This window comes from Polypterus senegalus, chromosome 3 (assembly GCF_016835505.1).
Source record: "Polypterus senegalus isolate Bchr_013 chromosome 3, ASM1683550v1, whole genome shotgun sequence".
NCBI classification, from domain to species: Eukaryota; Metazoa; Chordata; class Cladistia; order Polypteriformes; family Polypteridae; genus Polypterus; species Polypterus senegalus.
Window position 1 is genome coordinate 126,501,979 of NC_053156.1, and position 24,853 is coordinate 126,526,831.

The 24,853-nt window shown below is 39.1% G+C and overlaps 1 protein-coding gene across 1 annotated transcript in view; it reads left to right on the forward strand.

The window, feature by feature from the left end:
• The window catches only part of armc2 (armadillo repeat containing 2), a 190,101-nt gene that overhangs the window by 30,585 nt on the left and 134,663 nt on the right, over window positions 1–24,853 (forward strand). The window contains exons 5-7 of the mRNA XM_039747898.1: window positions 1,937–2,009; window positions 4,220–4,385; window positions 13,129–13,324. Of these exons, the coding sequence (XP_039603832.1) occupies window positions 1,937–2,009; window positions 4,220–4,385; window positions 13,129–13,324 (435 nt within the window). The remainder of the gene's footprint in view (window positions 1–1,936; window positions 2,010–4,219; window positions 4,386–13,128; window positions 13,325–24,853) is intronic.

The following is a 24,853-nucleotide window of genomic DNA, read 5'->3' on the forward strand; positions in this document are numbered from 1 at the left end:
TCGTGAACGAACAGATAAGAACTGTTTTTGAGAACTGCAGAAGATACTATATATAAATGAATATTATATTGTGATTGAGAAATGACAGAAATTCCTCCCATTTGGACTAGGACAAATTTATATATCATTTGTTTGTTGGAGAATGTCTAAAAGCCTTCCAGTATGATTCTTTCCTTTATCATGTATCAATTAAAAAAAATTAATTGTCTCTCAGCACATACTGCCTCTTTTTACAAGTGTCTATGGATGTTTCAGTATTTGATAATGATCACTTAACTAGTTTTTCTTCATTGCCATTTGTATGTACAACATCTTTTCAAAACATACATTCCTACAATTTATTCCATGGTATTGCTATGATCAAAGATTTCCTTTTTAGTTTAATAGGTGCAACTGAAATATATATTAAGCAAGAGTTAGTATTATTAACCACATTGTGTATTGTTAAAGATTCCTGAAAAATAAATCTATCACAAATGATGCTTTGAAATGCTTATTTTTCAAACCCTTCAGTTTCCAATCAGTTTTAACAAAATAGGCAAATATATTAATTAGTAAATGGCAATAATCCAGAGCTGCAATTTCAACAGTTTTAATATACATTAACATTTAGTCCTTGAATTATAACTAGATCTAATATATGTCCATGATTGTGGGGTTTGTTTTGTGAGAAAGGACATAAAATTTCTGATAGGACAGTACTCAATAGAGGCCAATGCTAGACAACAGCAAACAATATCAAAATGTCTGTGAAAATATCTCATGCTATTTGTATCTAATAATTCTTAAGTCATTCAGTCATATCCTGAAAATATACAAAATGCATAAATTGTTTGATAAAATATTGTTAAATAAATAACTGTAGAAAATAACTGATACCAGTCTACAGTATATGGCAATTTTTTAGACTTTCAAAAATAATCAGACAATGTTTAACATGTAAAAGAAACCTTCATTACATTTACAAGAAGGTTAATGCTAAGGAAACAGTCTCTGAAAAGGATTTAAGAGACTTAAACATTCTCAATTTCCACACAATGCATTAAGGAAAATAAAATAGAAAATACATGGTGGTGTTATATTATAAAAATTATTGGTTATAAGTCAAGAGCTATCCATCCATCTTCCAACCCACTGAATCCAAACACAGGGTCACAGGGGTCTGTTGGAGCCAATCCCAGGGCACAAGGCAGGAACCAATCCCGGGCAGGGTGCCAGCTCACTACAGGACACACACAAACGACCAATTTAGAATTACCAATCCACCTAACCTGCATGTCTTTGGACCATGGGAGGAAACTGGAGTGCCCGGAGGAAACCCACACAGTCACAGGGAGAACATGTTAACTCCACGCAGGGAGGACCCGGGAAGTGAATCTGGGTCTCCTAACTGAGAGGCAGCAGCGCTACCTCTGCGCCACCCTTCATGAGCTATTATGCTGAAAGTTTACAATGTGCTAGTGTGACCAGATTTGGAAAAAGGTGTACATTTTTGGTGACTGTACTATTTAAAAAAAAAAAAAATTAAGTTGAGTAGAGAAAGCAATTAAGTACATCTCTGGATTAAGAGGGGTGTCCTATTCAGAGTGGATTAAGATTTTAAAAATTTCTTCAGGCTTGGATTAAGTAATGATACATGGGGACCGTTCCTCAAAAAGTTCAAAAGTGGTAAAAGTGATGCTACAAAAATTATTTAATTTAAATAGTAAATCATATACTTGGAGTCATCACTCGAAGCCTGTTTTATTATTATTAGTATTATTTCACAAACTTGAATTTCCTTTCCTGCTGTGTGTATTTGGGTGTTAAAGAATTAAATAAGCAATTAGAAAATAAATCTAATAAACTACTTAAGTACAGTATGCACTTGAACAATTGGAAGTTGTTACTTTGAATCATTAATTATTTTTTCTAAATGTGTTTATATTTTTAACAGCCTTCATGCTCGTAGTTTTGATCTGCCTGACTCCAGACCTGTTTCTGCAAAACGTCTTTCCCCACTGGAGAATGTAAGTTTATTTTTTTAGCGTGATACTTAAAACTGTGAAAGTAATATATAGTTTTAAAGAATTTCGGCATTTTCAGTTTTTAAAATAAAGTATTTAAAAGTTGATGATGATCATTAAATGAGTAATATTTATTACTAAATGTTATAGATTATATTTCCACTATTTTCTAGAACTTAGATATGTATAGTTTCTTCACATTAAACTTTAAACATTAATATTTTTGATTAAGCAAGGTAAAACAGCAAAGACAATTAATTTCTGGCTCACATAATCTGACAGTTTAAGCAGAAAACACAGGTATTATTTTAAAAATGTAAACAATAATTAAAATGCATCAATTGCTGAAAGTATAGGAACGCTTATAGTTTCTTAATTGAGCTGAAGGTTCACAAAACATACACTTCACTGAATGGACAGACATTTACTAGGTTTTCTACTGATTTCTAGTAATATACTATCTGTATTTTGATGTATCACCTAGTATAATTAACTAGTTAAAATGAAATGTGAATGTTAATTTATCTTTCTTGTATTAAAAAAAAATTCTATTAAAGCCATTTTTGTATAGCAGGTCTAAGAACACAATTCAGATTTTTCTGTTTAGATATGATCTTTTCTTTGCCTTTTTATTTTTATACTTATGTGTGATGTATATTCAGAGTGCTGAGTCATTTAATACATCTTACAGATGGCCTGAAATTACCTTAGCCCTGGTGCAAATAAATCCATAAATGCCATAGTGGTGAAATTGAGTGTTTCTGTCAGGATGTAGTTACCAACTTTCATATGAACTTCATTTCCATTTTTGGTTGTTATTGAAGGTATGATTGCTTGTATAACTTATCAGCTGTAACAGCAGATGCATTCTTAGATATTATTTCACTTTGACAGCATACATTTTTATTTTATTTGCTCAAAGGCATCCCTCAAAGTAAAATGCAACATAATTCCAGCCATAGCTGTTTTAAGATGTTAATAATCACGGGGGCGGGCTCAGGATGACAAAGTGTTTAACACTGCATCTTCATTTCTAACTTATGGTCGGGCCATACTTCTGTCTCTGGAATTTTGTCATTCTTTCAGTATCTTTGTGTTTTCTCTGGTACTCCAGTTTTCATGACACATAATAATGTGCTTTAATTAAGTAGGTGAGTCTAAGTTGATCACAGGTGAGTGAGTGTGTGCAGTATGTGTGTCTACGCATAGATCATATTCTCTGAATTGGAACAGTTTAATAAACATAGTTCCTTATTGAAATTAATATGCCTTTTGCAATCACATTCACTACTACATAACTATACAACTCTATGTCTAGTTTTAGAAGCAGTTCAAGGTCATTGGATGTTTATAATGCTCTTCATTTTTTGGTTACAATAATTTGTTTTGTGTGTGGTGCCATTAGATGTTTTATTTTAGGTTTTCAATACTGTATGTGCTACTATCGTGATTTCTACACTGATATTAGCAGTTGATATGATTTTATGTTAATTATTTTCCTAATTGTTAATTTAGGATTTTTAGAATTTCTGCAGATTATTAATTTTCATTCATTTTCTGAGCTTTTATCCTAATACATTGTCATAATAGTAAAGATAAAGGCATATTTGAGAAACCAACTCTGAATAGTATAACAGTATGTAATAGGGCAGAATCCATAAGAGATACACACTCACTTATATAGGGCCAATATAGAGACATCAGTTAGCCTAACCTAACCTTAATATTTTTAATATGTAGGCTGACACCAGAATACTTGGAGAAAACCCATAATGATACAGGAAGAATATGGGAATAGCATTAGGGCCTGGGACTCTCAGTCTTTAAACATGACACATTTTAAAGATTGTAAGTCTATTGTCCTCCATCACATGCATTATTAGTTCCTGCTTTGTGCCATATGGATCAAGGAAACACTTAGGCATGCCATGAAATTAATGGATAGATAGTTCAAACGCTGTTCACTAACAGCCTTATTTTTTTTAATTGATTAAATGGTTTATTTGTATAAATTCCTTTTTCTCTTTTATTCAGCATTCACAAAATTCAAAGCCACAGCAAAGGTATATAACTGCAAAGCTCTGAACCCTAAGCTTAGATGCATTACATCACCACTGCGTTTTTGCTTTAAAAAAAAAGTTATTTAGTTTTGTTATTAAATGTTCAAAAGTTAATTCTAGTTAATTTAATGTCTCTTATTTTCAATTTATTAGAAACCTCAGCTTCCTTTGGCTATTGAAAATGAGATTGATACCCCACTGCCTCTTCCTAAGCCACCAGTTGACCCAGTCAAAATCAAAAAAATTAGCAATGCTCGGGCAAGATTATTTAAGGCAGCATCACAAGGTGCACTACCAACAATCATGAAACCTGAGGAGTGTAAGCAAAACATTATATTATTATTATTAACTACCATCCATTAATTACTTTGCCATGATGATAATTCATTCTTCTATATTTTATATATATATTGCAAAATAAACAGAAAGCATTGTGTTATTTTAAGATCATAGACTATATGTTTTATTCTAAATCTGGTAAAATATGATTATTTGACTCTTAATGTTTCATTTATTTTATTTTAATTAATTTGAATTTGATTCATATTTTAAGTCAGTTTTCCTTAATTTCTCTTCTTCTTTCCAGTAGGAAATAATGTCAAAGCACAAACAACCAGCCTTTATTTTGTAAAACACCTTTCTTTACTCAAATAGCTCCCCAGGTGCTGTACTATTAAACAGATACAGTACAGTTGTTAATATGTAGCTTTTACAATTACAACCACATAGTCAAGTTAAATTATTTCTTGAAAGTCATACAGATAGTCAGAGATGGAGACAGAACTGACACACTTGGGCTTTTAAAGTCCAAATCTGAACCACTGGACCATATTACCTTTATGTTATTATATGAATACATTTTTATTACTAAGACAAATTTAATATACAGCGCCTCTATTTTAAAAAGTTGCACAATAATTGTAATCATTTTTATTAGTAAGTACAAGAATATCACATTATATATGTTCTTTATTTACTCCATCATGGTAAATTTATGGCTTTATTTGATGCTGTGCATAGTAGGGCTGCCTTTCAACTTCAGCAGCCTGTGTTTGAATCGCCCTCTAATAATTTCAGTTTAGAGTATACACATTCTTCTTGTATCTTAGTAGATTTTTCTCGAGGTGCTCTGATTTTCTTCATTCCTCCTAAAGATCTATGTGTCAACTTAATTCATAAATATAATTTAACATCACTTAAGTTTATATTTGTGTTTGTGGGTCTGTGCCCTGTAATAGACTGACTTATGTCTAGAGTTGTCTTTAAATGAGACTGTTTTGTCTTGGTAGTGTTCTATATTACTCTACTTTCATTTTTTGTATTGTTAATGTGTAGCCTTTTTCAGAATGCCTCAAATCCCATAGACTTACCAGTGTTTATACGGTATTCTACTTTATAACTTCTCCCCACTTTCCCTTCTATTTCTATAACCTCAGGCAATAACATAGAGTAAAAAAACAAGCAGGAGTTAAGTTACAACTTTAAATAATGTATTATTGGTAACATTCATAAAATAATAACAATAAGCAAAGTATGTGTGAATATTGGCAACCATACAACCTAATAAATGCTGATGTGTAGTTTCAGGTGGCACACAGACTTGTTAGTTACTTAAAATGTCTCTAGTTAAGTCATCATTTCATTGCTTTCTTTAGGACAGGCTGCATGCTTGTCTCAATATGGCTGCCGAGTCTTTTTTCAGTCCATGGTGTGTGAGATGCTTCTTCATCATGATGGTGTGAGAGAGATAAGGAGGGGTAATGCAACCGAATTTATACATTCTTTGTCCAAATCCTTACACCAACAGGGCTTCGTGCTACAGTATAGCCTCTGGTTTAAACCAATCCCAAACAGCCATACTTCAGACCAATGGGGGCACACAATACCTTTCATACTTGCCCCCAAAACCATTTGACTTTCCTGTGGTGGTTGATTGAGAGAGTCCTGCAAAGAATCACCTGCCAAACTGGTTTTAGGCACTTCCCCTGACCCTGTCATACAATTCATCACTTAGCCGTAAAGACTGTGTGGGGGGTAGGTGGTTCTTAAACATCAAACCATTGCTGTTCTTATCAATGATATAACACTAAACTACATTGCTTTTGGCATAAAAATATTAATCAATTTATATACAAACTTTCACACCACAACATACTCCCGTGACTTTATAATTGGATTAAGTCAGTAGTTGCTTTTTTTCTTTCTTTCTTAGTGTTAATATGAATTTCGAATTTAGGTTCACAGCACCTTTTCACTCACACACCCACAGAGGGCCAGTTGAGAGATTCCAGTTAACCTAATTTACATTTGTTTGAAATGTGGGAGTAAAAAACAGCGTACCTAAGGAAGGCCACACAAGGAAAAAATGGAAACTCTGTTTACAAAGATTGTTACTTTCAATACTTTCTGGTACCTTAATTTCTGGCATCAACCAAACAAACCTTAATATAAAGATAGATTTTCTTAGTTTCCATTACAAGGGCAGGCACATTTATCAAATAATTCTAATGGTAGCCTATTCCATTAAGAAATAGCAGTGCCCACATACTCACATACCTTGTATATTATCTTTGAGGTGTTTGTTCTGAATTTGTTAACTAAAATAATTATTCATTAATTAAACAAAAAAATTGATTTACACTACAAGCAACTGATACTTCAAAGGCTAAGACTAATGAATGGAATTCAAACTAAACTACTACTTTAGTTATTGTAACTCTTAAAATAGTAAATCCATCCAAATGAGTGATTGTGGTCATTGTTAAAAGTAAGTTCACTCAAAATGCCTTTTTGGAAATCCACTATTCTACATTTTTTTCCTTACTTTTTCACCATCTTTGTAATAGGTATAAACCATCGATAAACACATTTTAAATTCCTGGTATAGCCTGCATGAGTGAAAGGGTAATATTGTCCAAGTGGAGTATGATACAATGCTGTCAGTCATCCCTGATTTAGCTATACTGGAAGATCTGTTCATGAGCAAGGCATAAAATATTTCATGAAGTCTCATAGAACCCTGGAATAATATCCGCGGATCTGCTGAACCATTTGCTTCACCTAAAACCAGTGTTTCTGACTTCATCATCAGACAAGACTTTAAGGACTGTAGCAGAATAGCATGTTGTGCTCTTCTCTGTGTAATGCAGATCAGGCATTGAATGACAGGCACAGCCCCCCAGGTATGTAATGCTGATCCCTCACATCACAGGCTCTCTGACTGTGTAGTCATGCACTGGTAAGCATATATTATCTACCGGTACTCCGAAGTTCAAACAGGGAAGTGCTAACTGATCTTCGAGTTCCATCTGCCAGAGCCACAGCCAAATTGCCACACAACAGGAACGGTCCATGGGCTGATTGCATATGGAATTAGCTATACTGTCAAAACAAACCTTAGGAGTCTGACGCCCATAATCAGTTCAGCATAGCTTGCAGGCACTTCCCTAGCCCTCAGGAAAACTCAAATGAGTATCGCACCATTATAAAACTAGTTTAGTTCCACCTATCCCATTGACTTCACTGTATTTTGTTGAATTTGGCAAACTTTCCAAACATTTTGACAATATCACCAAACTCGTGCAAAGCTAAAACCATGGGGTTCACTCATCACTTGTGTTCAGTTCAGGTTAACAAGACATACAAGATGTGGGAGAGAATTCTTAATTCAATAATTAATTCCAGGTTTTCTGCTTTGAATCTAAAGTGCTTGAATTTTAACATGGGATTACTAGTATTGTGCCAGTTATTTAAAAATCCTTCTTGGTTTAAACTAATAAAGCAATAAATAGCACTTGCCTTTACAGGCAAAAAGGGCTTTTTTATTATGACATTTATCCATGACCAGCCAACTGTGAGTTGCAATCACTTTAAGTTACATAATGTATTTGATTGAGTTATTTACAAATGATACCAAAATCAATTCTCTTTTTAATGCAGCTCTATGCATAGCCACAATACAGTAATGGAGACTTTGTATGCATCTGAATATAGTGGACATGGCTACACGTGTCTATATAACTATCCATATATTTTCTTACTGACTTATCTGTATCTGTGGCTGTTCTACAAAAGGGATTAAATGAGCTAAAACATTAAAACATACTTAAAAAAATGTATTTATTCAGTATTTCAGAATAACTACATTAACGAGATGTTCATGTGGCTCAGCTCCTTGAAGTTAGACAACTCTAATAATACAATCTCGAATATGTTAGTGGAAGCACATAAAAGTAGCTTTAAAACATGTGAATAAATGTGTGTGTGTGTGTATTGTGAACTGCTAGGGGGAATTGCAGGCCCCCTAATCTCAGACATAAATACCATGAATACAAGGTTTATTGTAATGAAATACCTTACAAATTGACTTCTTTGTAATAATAAACACAAGCACAACTCTCTTACTTCTTTCACTCTTCTGTTTCTCCAGGAGGTATTTGTCCTTCATCCACCTTTCTCCATCTCGTCTAAATAAGATTGAGTGGCTTCTTAGGGCTTAGAATACTACTGGTGCTAGGGTACAGCCAGTTGGAAGCACTTCTGGGTTAAAAAGAAACCCCACAGAGGAGGGATCACAGATCCCTGCAGCAACCATAGAACCCGACAAGGCTGCCCTTCTGGGTGTCTGTAGAAGTAATGTCGCTGCAAGATGCTGCCACCTAGCATGTTGGGGAAGCATGTAGCCCTGCTAGGTTGTTTCCCCCTGTCCTTCCATCACATTGGCCTCCCTGCTAGGTAAGCGTCTTTAGTCCAGCCCTACTGAGATGCCAATGTGCCCAGCTGCATATTGCCATCTTTGTTAATGTTCCGACAAGGATGTCAACCCATGCGTGTTGTTCATCACTATATATATATATATATATATATATATATATATATATATATATATATATATATATATATATATATATATATATATATATATATATATATATGTATATGTGTATATGTGTATATATGTATATGTACTGCTCAAAAAAATTAAGGGAATACTTAAATCACACATCGGATCTCAATGAATGAAACATTCAAGTGCAAAATCTTTACTGAGTAATATTGTGTAATTCATTGAGAACAAAATGCTGTAACAACTGTCATTGGAAACCATAATTTGCAACCCATTGAGGGCTGAATTCAACATCACACTGAAAATCAAAGTCAAAAATTGAAGACACAACCAGATCCAACTTGCATGAATTTCATCACGGCAAATCATAATGTGACTCAGTGACTCAGTATGTCCCCCATGTGCCAGTTAGCACTCCTGACAATGTTTGGGAAAGCTCCAGGTGAGATGGTGGATGGTGTCCTGGGGGATCTCCTCCCAGACCTGGATCAGGGCATCAGTGAGTTCCTTGACAGCTACTTGATGGCATAACGTCCCAATTGGTTTCTGGTCTGGGAGACATATCAGCCAGTCAATGGCATCAATGCCTTTTGTCATCCAGGAAACTGCCTACACCCTCTGGCCACATGAGGCTGGGCAGAACTATGCACTCTGGATAGAAAAAAGGCTGGGCATTGTCCTGCACTAGGAGGAACCCAGGGCCCAACCCACCAGTGTGAGATCTGACGATGGCTCTGAGGATTCCATTTCTAGCATATGGAGGTTGCCTAGCACATGGTGGTCTGTGCGACCCTCTAAGATATACCTTCACAGACCCACCACCAAACTGGTCATGCTGGACAATGTTGCAGACTGCATAATGTTCACCACAGTGTCTGCAGACTCTTTCATGCCTGTCACATGTGGTCATTGTGAACCTACTCTCATCTGTGAAGAGAACAAGGCACCAATGGGGGAGCTGCCATTTGTGATATTCTGTGCCAATTGAGCTGCATGGTGATGGGCTGTGAGCAAAGTCCCACTAGAGGATGTCAGGCTCTCGTGCCACCCTCATGGACTCTGTTTCTGACAATTTTCTCAGAAAGAAACGTGTGTACCAGTAGCCAGCTGGAGGTAATTTTGTAGGACTCTGGCAATGTTCCTACTTCCACAACGTAGCAGATACAAGTCCTTCTGCTGGGTTGATACCTTTCTATGACCCTGTCCAGTTCTCCTTATGAAACTGTCTGTCTCCTGGTGTCTCCCTCCATGCTCTTGAGACTGTGCTGGGAGACGCAGCAAACCTTCTTCTGACGACACACATGGATGTGCCATCCTGGAGGAGCTGGATTACCTGTGCAACTTGAATCGGCTGTGGGTACTGCCTTATGCTACCATAGTGGAAAGGACACCTGCAAAACTAGAGAATAATTAGTCAGTAAAGATAAGGAGAGAGGAGTGGTCTGTAGCCTACACCTGCAAAACCATTCCCTTTTTGAGGGTTGTCTTGCTGTTGCCTCTCCAGTGCACCTATTGTCACTTTCTTTTGCAACAAAGCAGATGAAGTTGATTCCCAGTCACTTCTGCTTCCTAACTGGACAGATTAATACCCCTGAAGCTTTATTAACTTTGTGTTAAACTGTGGTGATTAAGTGTTTCCTTAATTTTTAAGCAGTGTATATAAAATGCACCCACTCACTTCAACAGAAACACTAAATCTGAACAATTTTGCAAAAATGTACATCCATGGCAGTAGGTATTAGCTAAGAACGAACATTTCAATATATCAGTCTTTAGGGATCAACCTTTACCCACAAAAAAAAAGAAATACCCCAAATTATCAAAAATGCCTTTACAGATTTGATTGAAATTGAAATAAAAAATTAGCTGAGGCATGTTGTTTTATGTTTTTGATATTTGTCATTAAAAATGCTCTAACAAGCAGGCCTTCCAAAGCATCGTGTCCCCTATTCACCCCAGTGCTGACAGCAATCACACAGAAAAATTGGGTGTGACTTTTTATGCAAATGAAGGCTGTCTGCAGTAGCAAAGTGAAAGGAGTCATGGTTTGCGAAGCTCAAAGAAGAATTTATTAGCAAGTGCATGCCAGTCACTGCGGCTGTGAGCATAGCCAGTTTTGCACAACTCATCCAGAAAGAAATGTATTACCACACCAACACCCCTTAGAGTGATCAGATGTAAAGGTAAAATTAAAATGTTCACACTGGCTGTAAATATTTTATTTCTTTCTTTAAGGAATAACTGAAGTATTACAATTAACTATAATAATCCCTTTTATTTAATAATAGTCTTTCTTTGAACATTTGATAACAAATCTATACTAATAAAAGTCAAAGCCCTCACTGACTCACTCACTGACTCACTCACTCACTCATCACTAATTCTCCAACTTCCCGTGTAGGTAGAAGGCTGAAATTTGGCAGGCTTATTCCTTACAGCTTACTTACAAAAGTTAAGCAGGTTTCATTTCGAAATTCTACACGTAACGGTCATAACGGTCGACAACGTCCGCCATGTTGAACTTTCTTATTTATGGCCCCATCTTCACGAAATTTGGTAGGCGGCTTCCCTGCGCTAACCGAAACCGATGTACATACTTACTTCGATGGTATGATGCCACTGTTGGCCACCATATTGAACTTTCCAACGTCACTAATTTTCCAACTTCCCGTGTAGGTAGAAGGCTGACCCCATCTTCACGAAATTTGGTAGGTGGCTTCCCTGCGCTAATCGAAACCAATGTATTTCGTGGTATGATGCCACTTATTTCTTTCCAACGGTGGTATGATGCCACTGTCAGCCCCATATTGAACTTTCCATTTATGGCGGTAGGTGGCACTAATTCTCCAACTTCCCAACGTACTAGGTAGAAGACTGAAATTTGGTACTTATTTCGGTGGTATGATGCCACTGTCGGCCGCCATATTGAACTTTTCAATGGTATTTGTTACTTATGGGCCCATCTTCAAGAAATTTGGTACGCGAGTTCAAAACGCTAACTGAATCCTACTTACGTACATATATACGTCCATAGCCTGCAGCTTGGTCACCGTGTGAGGCGGCGTTGGGTCTCCCATCCCAACGCGTCCCACATTGTTGGCTGCCTGCCTATATAAGGCCGTCCGTCGCTCCAGTCTCTACATTCCCTTCCTTGCTTCGCCATGGGATTCACATCTCCCTGCTGATAACTACAGCCTTTTTATTTAATCCACGGCTTCTCCGCTGTTTTATTGTTCATTTATTACGATTATAGTTACTGTGTAGGTATTTTAGACTTACTTTACATTGTTCAGGTACCCATTTCCTTTATCATTCCAACCGTACCGCCATTAACATGTTTATCGAGGTGATCACCATCGATCAAAGAACTGTCACTTACCGAGTGGTTTCCATGCCCGGAGATGGCACCTACCTTTTCCATTCTCTTTGTTACATATTGCACGGCCATATCAGGCTCACTCTTGATATCCGGAGGAACATTGTGTCTTATGTATTGAATGACTGGGACAGGTTCAAGGTGTGGACTGATGATGGTACAGGAGATAATTATTCTACACAGGAGCACTAGAAGAGTGAAATGCATAAGCCCTTCACCTATGCATCTGCATGTGAGTTGATGGCTGCCGGTGAATTGTCCAGTTGTCGCTTTCAAGTGTACCGAAATGGCCAAATATTTTACACCTTTCGACAACCGCCAATGCCTCTTAAACATCTTAAATTGACAGGTGACGATTTCAGTAGTGGACACTTTGATGTTTATGAATGTTTAAACTCTCAAAAGCTGGATGTGAAGTTATCGATGAAACCGGTTGTATACTTACAACGCTTGACAGATGCCGAATGTCTCTTCAACATAAGTCCTACAAATACTGTCGTAATTGAAACAAACCATGAAACTCAAACCGATTATGACAGCAGCAATCCAAGCTGTGAGATTTGAAACAAGATTACTGTTCACATGGCCAACTGTACGTTGCTTGCTCAAGAGTAAGCTCAGCGCACAGCTTGGTCATATTACAACCAGAGCAAATACTTTTTCATGCACATTTAATAATTAGTAATTGGTGATATAAAAAAAGTTTTACTGCACCTTCTCTTAACAGTAAAATTTAGCAAACACTTGAATAGTCTTACTCAAATTTCCTGTTAATATCAGAAGTAAATAACCTTGCACTAACAGAAATTAAAATTGTTATTTAATTTGATTATTTTCTAGTGATCAAGACACTAAATTCAGAACCTTCACTTGCCAAATGTCATACTTCAAATGTATCAGAAGAAAATATGTTTAATAAAGTTTGGCTTCACGATGCCTGTCTTCCAGTGCCTAATCAGGTAGAAAGTGCTAACTTTGCAATAGAGGATGCTTCCTTGAAATCAGAGGAAAAGACAATATCAAAAATTCGGGGAAGGTACGTTGCTATTTTTTCATTAACATGACTGAAGAATAAAGGAGTATATAATATTGTGATTAATACCTAACTGGAAAATTTCAATACATTTCCAAAACTTCTACTGAATGTATCAGCTACATACAAGCAGCCTTTATTTTTTAGTTTCATTTGTATTACTAGTACCTTTTGTATTCCTTAAAGGATAATATACCATTCTCATGTATACTTCATTCAGAATATAGATTTGTGAGACAGATGAATTATGATAAGAATAACCAAAGATACAGTATTTGTGCTTTTTTTTTTACCTACAGTATACTTCACTGAGCCTAAAGTTAATAATTGGCATGTATGAAACTCATAGATATGTTATGAATAACATAAGTAAAGGAGGCATGAATGATTTTAGTATTCAAAGAGATGGTAGTGAGAAATGGTAACAGTTTTTGTGGGTGATGGAGCTCAGTTGTTGCTTTCTGTCTCGGTGTGTGATTTTACGCTTTATATTACTGACTGGAGACAGAACATTTATTCCGTTATCAAACAGATATGTAGATGATAATTCAATCAAGGCATAAATACAAGGGAAGGATGAAAACCATTATATAAATCAAGTAAGATTTTTAGTGGAATTATGCATAGATCTTACTCTGAATATAAAGACTAAAGAAATTGTATTTTGATTTTCAGAGACTAAAATCTATATAGGCATCTGTTATTATTCTGGAAGAGGAATGGGAATGGTGACTTATTATACATAATCTGGAACTTATTTTTCTTCTTCCTCCTCTTCATCTTTTTTCATTTCTATGTGGGTTGATGTGCTTGATCAGCCTTCTCCAAGCAGCCTCCTCACCTGTCAAGCTCTTTTCCTTCTATCTTATTTTAGATAGATATATAGATACTTTATTAATCCCCAAGGGGAAATTCACATACTCCAGCAGCATACTGATAAAAACAATATTAATTAAAGAGCAATAAAAGTGCAGTGCAAGTTAAAAAATGCAAGGTGGAGAGTGCGAGGCAGGTATAACAGTCTATAATCTATACTAATAAAAGGCAAAGCCCTCACTCACTCACTCACTCACTCACTCACTGACTCATTCATCACTAATTCTCCAACTTCCCGTGTGGGTGGAAGACTGAAATTTGGCAGGCTCATTCCTTACAGCTTACTTACAAAAGTTGGGCAGGTTTCATTTCGAAATTCTACGCGTAATGGTCATAACTGAAACCTATTTTTCTCCATATACTGTAATGGAGTTCAGCTCGATGGCCGTGGGGGGCGAAGTTTCGTGTGACATCATCACGCCTGCCATGTAATCACGTGAACTGACTGTGAGCGCAGTACGTAGAAAACAAGGAAGAGCTCCAAAAAGCGCTGAAGAAAACATGCATTATACAATTGAGAAGGCAGCGAAACAATAAGAAGCGAGCGAGTGACACATACAAGCATATTCATAAGTGCAGCTACTGCGGAAACAAAGCACGGTGTAAACCGTAAGTTTAAATTAAGTTTATAGACATGCTACACTGCCGTTTGTCATGCACAGTGATGCATACAAGCATATTCATGACTCCAGCTACTTCGGAAACAAAGCACGGTGTAAACCTAAAGTTTAAATGAAGTTCATAGACAGGCTGCCGCTGGCGTTTGTCATGCCCACGACTAATGCGGGATAAAGTTTAATGAGAGGAAGCAGGGTATAAACAAGAGTTTTGATCACTTTGTAACTAAGTTAAAATTGCTGGTGAAGGGCTGTGCTTATGCAAATTCCGAGACACTGTGTTTGTGGGGGGATTGACAGTTAAGGTGGGTGGGGGAGTGACATCATCCTCTCCCCTCCCATTCACCTCATTTCGCTCTGAGCTGAGCTCCGCAGCTAACACGGTCTTGCGGAAGCAACTTTGTCACACTGCCACCAAATACTCACAGAAAAATCCACAAGTTAATACACACGCTGTCTCTAGAGTTTCTCCACACTCTGAATCCTCCAGGCACTACTTACAAATGGTTACATTGACAATCATGTTACGTTATTTTTAAAATGTTTCCTTTTCTTAGCACAAGCACAGCTAAGAAGCTTCGATGCATATGCTCCATAACGCATTAAAAAATAACGCATTTAATCACACTTTGCATTCCAAGCAAAGGGGAACTTCTCTCAATGCATGATTTCCTGGTACACCGATTACATTGATGCACACATCAGAGCTACAAAAATATAAGAGTCGGAAGAAAGCGCGTTGCTAGGACTGATTGGAGGAAAATTTCATTTCAAAAGACTACCCGACGGAAGCCTTGATAAAAGCGTGGTTTTGTGCAAACTGTGCAAAAAGGAGTATGCATAACACCGAGGCACTTCAACCTTACGGTACCATCTAAATGCAAAACATGTTACAGTGAACACAGAAACTGTGTATGTTCTTAGCACTAGCAGTACGAGTTTCAGTACCAACAAAAGGTGTCGGCTGCCCAAAACTGATGAAATGACTGGCTTCAGGACCAAAATTAGTAAGTCAACATCGGTCAAACTTACAAATTCTCTCACAAAATGAATTGCTTTGGACTGTAGACCACTAACAGTGGTGGAAGATAAGGGGTTAGGAAATGTGCTACAGTTAGCGTCAGGTCATCCAACTTTTCAACTGCCGTGCCGAGAGACTATTTCAAGTAAAATTCAACAGCTTTATGACACTGAAAAGCAAGCAAAATTAGATGCATTACAGAAAGCTGACTTTTTGGCTCTTATTGGGGATCATTGGACTTCCGTGACCGTTAGTAATTTTAATTACATCTAATTACAAAATGTTCAATGATTACACTGTTTTAGCCTAATGTACAAAATAATTTTGGCTAAGGTTACTCAGAGTTTAAAGGTGAAGCTGGTCAAATTAACTTTTATGTTTCTGCCTTATTTTTTTAAGATGAAAAACTGCACTTTATGTTGAAATTTTTCTTCTTATTATTTAAAGACAATACCATTCTGAACATGTAATTAAAGTACTTAGAATACCACTTTATTTTTAAGTCTGCCTCATTTTAGCCACAGATGATGATTCTGATTTGAATTGAAATGCAGTTTAAATGCATTTTTTTTTTCAGAAATTAAAAGAGCTTGAGTTTACAATATTCATGTCCATATCTATTATTTGATTCTGTCGCCCACTAAAACCCTTTTAAATTGAAAAAAACATTTGCGCTTTGGGGCAAATTTACGTGTCGATTACATGCGATGAATCAAGATTAATTAATTACAAAGCCTGTAATTAGTTAGATTATTTTTTTTAATCGAGTCCCATCCTTTATATATATATATATATATATGTGGATATGTATATATATGTGTATATATGTACATATGTATATGCATATATATGTATATATATATGTGTGTGTGTATGTATATATATATATATAATATATACACACACACACACATATATACAGTACATATGTATGCATATATATGTATATATATATGTGGATGTATATGTATATATACTGTGTATATGTATATATATGTTTGTGTGTGTGTATATATATATATATGTATATACTGTATATATATATATATAAATGACAGCAACACTCATGACAATGACAATGTCAATCATGTTATGTTATTATTAAAATGTTTCCTTTTCTTTTTCATTACTTCTTTAACACACTACTTCTCCGCTGCGAAGTGCGGGTATTTTGCTAGTCTTGCATATTTTTAAAGTTTACCCCCCTGGCTGTAATTGAAGAGTCGCATAGTGTGGGGGAGGAACGATTTCCTCAGTCTGTCAGTGGAGCAGGACAGTGATAGCAGTCTGTTGCTGAAGCTGCTCCTCTGTCTGGAGATGATACTGTTCAGTGGATGCAGTGGATTCTCCATGATTGACAGGAGCCTGCTCAGCGCCCATCACTTTGCCGCAGATTTCAAACTGTCCAGCTCCGTGCCTACAATCGAGCCTGCCTTCCACACCAATTTGTCCAGGCGTGAGGCATCCCTCTTCTTTATGCTGCCTCCCAAGCACACCACCGTGTAGAAGAGGGCGTCACAACCGTCTGATAGAATATCTGCAGCATCTTATTGCAAATGTTGAAGGACGCCAGCCTTCTAAGGAAGTATAGTCAGCTCTGTCCTCTCTTGTACAGAGCATCAGTGTTCATCCACCTGCCCTCCCTGGTATTTATAGGTCTGCACTCTCTGCACACAGTCACCTCTGATGATCACGAGGTCCATGAGGGGCCTGGGCCGCCTAAAATCCACCACCAGCTTGTGACGATGTGGGTTCTGGCTCCACGCTCCCTTTGATGTTTGGGAACCCTTGAACCCAACACCGTCGATAATGTTATCGAGTGAGCTAGTCAGTGGAGGCAAATAATTCCAGCAAGGGGAAGGTAAAAAGTGCAAAAGTGCTTTTATTAAAAACAGTCAACAAAAACAGCGTCCCATTTGGTGGCAGCGGTGGGATGAGCTAGCAGTGGAGGCCAGAAGAGGAGACAGAGCAGCAAGCGGGATTGGTAACTGACTTTTGGAAGGACCCACGTACCCAAGCCGGAGGAGGACATTTCTAGAGGACTGAGCTTTTTAAGGACATTTATTTATTGCTGTCATTTTAATTGTCTTTTAAAGTTCTTATTCTTTTAATGTCCTGTTTTTATGAAGGGGGCTTGGGTTTGTTTTATTGTGGGGAATTGTTTTAGTGCTTTTATTGGTTTTAGTGCAGTGTAGAGTGGCCAAGCTGTGGACCTGAGCTCCAGTTGCATTGGGTTGGCAGTGGAGTGGAGCCTTCCCATGCAACTGGAGTTTTATGGGGGGTGGAATGTGGTGTTATGGGTCCACAGCTCGTTGAGAAAAGGCCATTCATTTTAAATAATCGCTGCACCCGAGGCGGCTTCGTGAGGCGATGTTGTAGCGAGCCGCGGGCAGTCGTCGATGTGGGCGTTTCTCACCGTGTGCACAGGTGAGGAACTGCCCACATTCGTGATTGCTCCCGTGGCTAATGCTACAGCTGTGATGGCCCCTCACGTTTTAAAAAGAAGCGCGAGTCGGTTTTATGGGGGGTAAAAAAAATGGAGAGAGGAGAAAGGAGATGAGGAAAGAGGACGGAGGTTACAGGGAGCGAGGAAGCATGCGGTGCAAGAGAGACGGACAGGCGGTGTGTGCGTCTGGTGAGCGCACGATCGTGGGCAGCTGTGAGGAAGCTGGGTGTTAGGCCAACACCCAGGCGTTTGAGTTGAGGTTGCTCCCGCTGAGTGAGCAGGTAGCGGGAGTGCCTAGAGGAAAGCGATGAGCCGCAGAAGGCCGTGGAAAGGCAGCGGAAGTCGGGAGGCTTGGTGATGGAGTCCCCAATGTGAGCGTCCTGGCTATTGGGGTAATCAAGTCTCGGGGACTGGGAAGAGTGCCAGACCGAAGCCAGGGATCGGGAGGTCTCCAGTCTCGAATGTGTGATGTAGGAGGGCAGCTGCAGAGAACGTCTTGCCTGCTGCGAAGCCCAAACGGGATAAGCAGGTGAGACGCTAACAGAGACGCTACCAGAAAGGCACCAGAGTTGTTGTCGTTTTAAAACTGCTTCCTGATCATTTTAACCTCTGGTTTTAAGGATTGTTTTTTCTATTTATTGGTTTTACTCCCACGTTCTTTTTATGGGTTATTTATTTAATGAACTGTGAAGAACTGCACTATTTATGGAACACTGTTTTGATGGACAATTTTTAATAAAAGCACTGTTTTCACTTTTAACCATCCCCTTGCTAAGATGCTCAATTATTGCCTTCACTGACTAGCTCTCTCGGTTTCATTATCGACGGTGTTGGGTTCAAGGGTTCCCAAACATCAAAGGGAGTGTGGAGCCAGAACCCACATCGTCACACAGCTCCTTGGTTTTGCTGGTGTTCAGTTGTAGGTGGTTTGAGTCGCACCATTTAACAAAGTCCTTGATTAGGTTCCTATACTCTTCCTCCTGCCCACTCCTGATGCAGCCCAAGATAGCAGTGTCGTCAGCAAACATTTGCACGTGGCAGGACTCCGAGTTGTATTGGAAGTCTGATGTATGTAGGCTGAATAGGACTGGAGAAAGCACAGTCCCATGCGGTGCTCCTGTGCTGCTGATCACAATGTCAGACCTGCAGTTCCCGAGACGCACATACTGAGGTCTGTCTGTAAAATAGTTCACGATCCATGCCACCAGGTATGAATCAACTCCCATCTCTGTCAGCGTGTCCCTAAGGAGCAGAGGTTGGATGGTGTTGAAGGTGCTAGAGAAGTCCAGAAACATAATTCTTACAGCACCACTGCCTCTGTCCAAGTGGGAGAGGGATTGGTGTAGGATATAGATGATGGCATCCTCTGCTCCCACCTTCTTCTGGTATGCGAACTGCAAAGGTTAGAGGGAGTGGAGGACCTGTGGCCTCAGGTGGTAAAGCAGCAGCTGCTCCATGGTCTTCATCCCGTGTGATGTCAGTGCGACAGGTCTGAAGTCATTCAGCTCACCAGGACATGATACCTTTGGGACTGGGTTGATACAAGATGTTTTCCAAAGCCTCGGGACTCTCCCCAGTTCCAGGCTCAGGGTGAAGATGCACTGTAGAGGACTCCCCAGCTCCAACGCACAAGCATCCAACAGTCGTGGTGATACTCCATCTGGACCTACTGCTTTGCTGGCACAAAGCCTCCTCAGCTCTCTGCTTACCTGGGCTACTGTAATTGTGTGTGTGGGGGAGGGGGACCTCTCTCCTATGCTGCTATCAGCAGAAGGATGGGTGGAGGATGCAGTACTCTGAGGTGAGAGTGGGTAAGGGTGGTCAAACCTGTTAAAGAAGCTGTTCATCAGGTTTGCTGTCTCCACGTCTCTCTCGATGGTGGCACCCCGCTTTGAGCTGCAGCCAGTGATGATCTTCATCTCATCCCACACTTCCTTCATGCTATTATTCTGCAACTTCTGCTCCAGCTTTCTCCTATACTGCTCTTTTGCCGCCCTAAGCTTTACTAGGAGTTCCTTCTGCACGCGCTTGAGCTCATACTGATCATATGGAAGAGAGAGAATGTCTGTACCGGCCTTGGTCAGTAAAAATAAACAAAAACAGAAACTAAGATGGACAATAGACAGTAAAAATACCGGAGACCAGCTGCAGGGAAAATCAGAAGATAATGATGGTTCCCATGAGAACTCAAGGTATTGGCCAGACAGGTGCAGAAGGGAGTCAGAGAAAAACAGCAAATGAGCTAATTGAGCGAGGTCAGAGTGATAAGAAATTACTATATATGTTTCAAATTCTGAACTATTCATGGCTCAATCTCATTTGGCCGAATTGGGTTGAGTCTGTGTTGTTGTTTTATTGCAATAAAGCTTTAAAACTCAGCCTTCATTTTCAGGTAAAAAGCTTCTTGATGACCATTTTTCACCACGACAATCACCACCTTTAAAAGCCCTTTTCTTCTGGTTTAAAAGGCCCTTGATGTCACTTGTAATCCATGGCTTGTTGTTAGCATAGCAGCTTACTGTTCTTAGTGGAACTACAATGTCCATACAGAAGTTGATGAAGTCAGTAGTGCAGTCAACAACCTCCTCAATGTTCTTACTTTGTGACCCCTGCAGGATATCCCAGTTTGTAGTTCCAAAGCAGTCTCTCAGAGCCTGCTCTGCCTCAGGGGACCACTTCCTGAATGAGCATGTGGTTGTAGGTAGCTCCCTCACTTTTGGTTTGTAGTGAGGCTGAAGCAGAATCAGGTTATGATCTGCTTTCCCAAGCACAGGCAGCAGGGTGGTGCTGTATACATCTTTAACGTTTGCATACATTAGGTCAATAATCCCATTTCCCCGGATGTTACAATCCACATACTGGGAGAAAGCAGGTAATGTTGTGTTAACATGGTTAAAATCTCCAGAGATTAGCACAAGCACCTTGGGGTGTTGTGCTTGCTGTTGAGTGGATGATTTCACACACTATTTCCACGTCCGCCCAAGGAGGGATGTAAACAATAACAACGACGTGTCCAAACTCTCTGGGCAAGTAGTAGGGACACAGACTTATGGCCATCAGTTCGATGTCCCTGCAGCAAGTGGAGATTTTAATGTTTACATGTCCAGGGTTGCACCACCTTGTGTTTACATAGAGAGCGAGTCCTACTTCTTTCCGCTTCCTGCAGATATTTGGGTCTCTGTCTGCTCTAACTGTGCTAAACCCGGGTAGCTCAACGTTAGCATCTGGGATGCTAGTTGTTAGCCACGTTTCACAAAAACACAACAAACTGCATTCTCTGTAGGTCCTGACATTTTTCACCAGCGCAGCCAGTTCATTGATCTTATTTGGTAGTGAGTTCACATTTCCCAGGATCACAGAAGACACCGAAGGCTTGTATCACCACTTCCTCACTAGCTGCTTGGCCTTTAGCTTAGTGCCGGCTCTGCTGCCATGATACTGCCTTCTTACCTCGTCAGGTAAATAGGGAACCACACCGGCACGGGCCTTTGTTCTCAGCGCTAGAAGTTGACTACCTGAATAGATGAGTCTCAGCATGTAAAAATCCATGTCCAGAAAAAGGTAGAAAGATAAAGTCATACACGGAGCTGCTGGAAAGGCTGCCACTCACGGCGGCATCTACAACTATCTTTTACTTTATCCATCCACCCCCACATTGGCTTCCCTTGTTTTCCTTTCCCTTGTTCTTCTGTTCCCATCAAGCTATTGCCCACATATTCATTGTCTCTCCTCATTTCACCACCTCAACCTACTTTCCAGTACTTTCTTAGATATTTCTCCCACTTTTGTTGTAACTCTTATCATCTCATTTCTTATTCTGTCCATTTTTATAACTCCATATGTCCATCTCAACATTCTCATTTCTGAAACATCTTACTCCTTCTCCTGTGCTCCCTTTATAGCCCATGTGTTAGCTCCATATATCATAACTGCTCTTACAACTGTCTTAAAAACCTTAACTTTAAACTTTGCCTTAACTGTTCAATCACACAATACATATACATCTGATACCTTTTCCCAATGGTTCCATCAACACTATACTTTATGGGTTATCTCTGCATCTAGTTTTCCATCATGGGCTACCACTGATCTTAGATATTTAAATTTACCCACTCTTTTCAATACCTCTTCCTACAGGCTTCAAGTCCTGATTGTCATTAAGTCTCATACAATGCATCCGGAAAGTATTCACAGCGCATCACTTTTTTCACATTTTGTTATGTTACAGTCTTATTCCAAAATGGATTAAATTCATTTTTTTCCTCAGAATTCTACACACAACACCCCATAATGACAACGTGAAAAAAGTTTACTTGAGGTTTTTGCAAATTTATTAAAAATAAAAAAACTGAGAAGTAACATGTACATAAGTATTCACAGCCTTTGCTCAATACGTTGTCGATGCACCTTTGGCAGCAATTACAGCCTCACGTCTTTTTGAATATGATGCCACAAGCTTGGCACATCTATCCTTTGCCAGTTTCGCCCATTCCTCTTTGCAGCACCTCTCAAGCTCCATGAGGTTGGATGGGAAGCGTCAGTGCACAGCCATTTTAAGATCTCTTCAGAGATGTTCAATCGGATTCAAGTCTGAGCTCTGGCTGGGCCACTCAAGGACATTCACAGAGTTGTCCTGAAGCCACTCCTTTGATATCTTGGCTGTGTGCTTAGGGTCGTTGTCCTGCTGACAGATCAACCGTCGCCCCAGTCTGAGGTCAAGAGCGCTCTGGAGCAGGTTTTCATCCAGGATGTCTCTGTACATTGCTGCAGTCATCTTTTCCTTTATCCTGACTAGTCTCCCAGTTCCTGCCACTGAAAAACATGCCCACAGCATGATGCTGCCACCACTATGCTTCACTGCAGTGATGGTATTGGCCTGGTGATGAGCGGTGCCTGGTTTCCTCCAAACGTGACGCCTGGCATTCACACCAAAGAGTTCAATCTTTGTCTCATGAGACCAGAGAATTTTGTTTCTCATGGTCTGAGAGTCCTTCAGGTGTCTTTTGGCAAACTCCAGGCAGGCTGCCATGTGCCTTTTACTAAGGAGTGGCTTCTGTCTGGCCACTCTACCATACAGGCCTGATTGGTGGATTGCTGCAGAGATGGTTGTCCTTCTGGAAGGTTCTCCACTCTCCACAGAGGACCTCTGGAGGTCTGACAGAGTGACCATTGGGTTCTTAGTCACCTCCCTGACTATGGCCGTTCTCCCTCGATCGCTCAGTTTAGATGGCCGGCCAGCTCTAGAAAGAGTCCTGGTGGTTTCGAACTTCTTCCACTTACGGATGATGGAGGCCACTGTGCTCATTGGGACCTTCAAAGCAGCAGAAGTTTTTCTGTAACCTTCCCCAGATTTGTGCCTTGAGACAATCCTGTCTCGGAGGTCTACAGACAATTCCTTTGACTTCATGCTTGGTTTGTGCTCTGACATGAACTGTCAACTGTGGGACCTTATATAGACAGGTGTGTGCCTTTCCAAATCATGTCCAATCAACTGAATTTACCACAGGTGGACTCCAATTAAGCTGCAGAAACATCTCAAGGATAATCAGGGGAAACAGGATGCATCAGAGCTCAATTTGGAGCTTCATGGCAAAGGCTGTGAATACGTCTGTACATGTGCTTTCTCAATTTTTTTATTTTTAATAAATTTGCAAAAATCTCAAGTAAACTTTTTTCACGTTGTCATTATGGGGCATTGTGTGTAGAATTCTGAGGAAAAAAATGAATTTAATCCATTTTGGAATAAAGCTGTAACATAACAAAATGTGGAAAAAGTGATGCGCTGTGAATACTTTCCGGATGCACTGTATATTCTGACTTATTCCTCTTTATCTTCAACCTTCTATTTTCCATAGCCTTTATTCATTCTTTGAAATTCCTCACCACTTCCTTTATTCTAGTGCTACACAACACAGTGTCATAAGCAAAAAGCATGCACCAGGGGATTAATCTTTTATTCCATGCTGCTGCCAGGCTTCTAACAGGTACACAAAAATAGAATCACATCAGTCTTGGCTACTCTTTTCTGACTTCCTGTTCACCACAGGGTTGAGTTAAAATTTTATTGTTTGTTTTTAAGTCCCTAAGGTCCTCTGAGCTCTATGCTTGACTTGAGATCCCTAGTGCAGACCTACTCTAACTGGGATCTTGTTGGTTACCCCAGCATTGCTTTTAACCCAAGTCCTCTCTCCCTCCTACATATCCTGGGTAATCCTCACATATTTCTCTGGTGCTCCTTTCTGTGTCATCCATCTCTTAACTTGATACTCTATCATAAGCCTTCTCCAAATCAATAAACTCCATATCCAAACTTTATCTATGAGATGTATCAGTGCAAGACTCTATAAAACCTTTTCCCAAATTTTCATTGTGTGACATTAGTTTTATCCCTCTCTGGTTTCCATAATCCTGATTATTACCCTTCTACTTATAAATGCATACAATACACTGTTATTCCACTCTTGTTCATAGATTTTTTGCATTAGATTGCACAACACATCCACTCCCTCTTCTCATAAATTCTCTGCTGGTATTTCATCAAGTACTGTGGCCTTTCCATTTTTCTTTCTTTT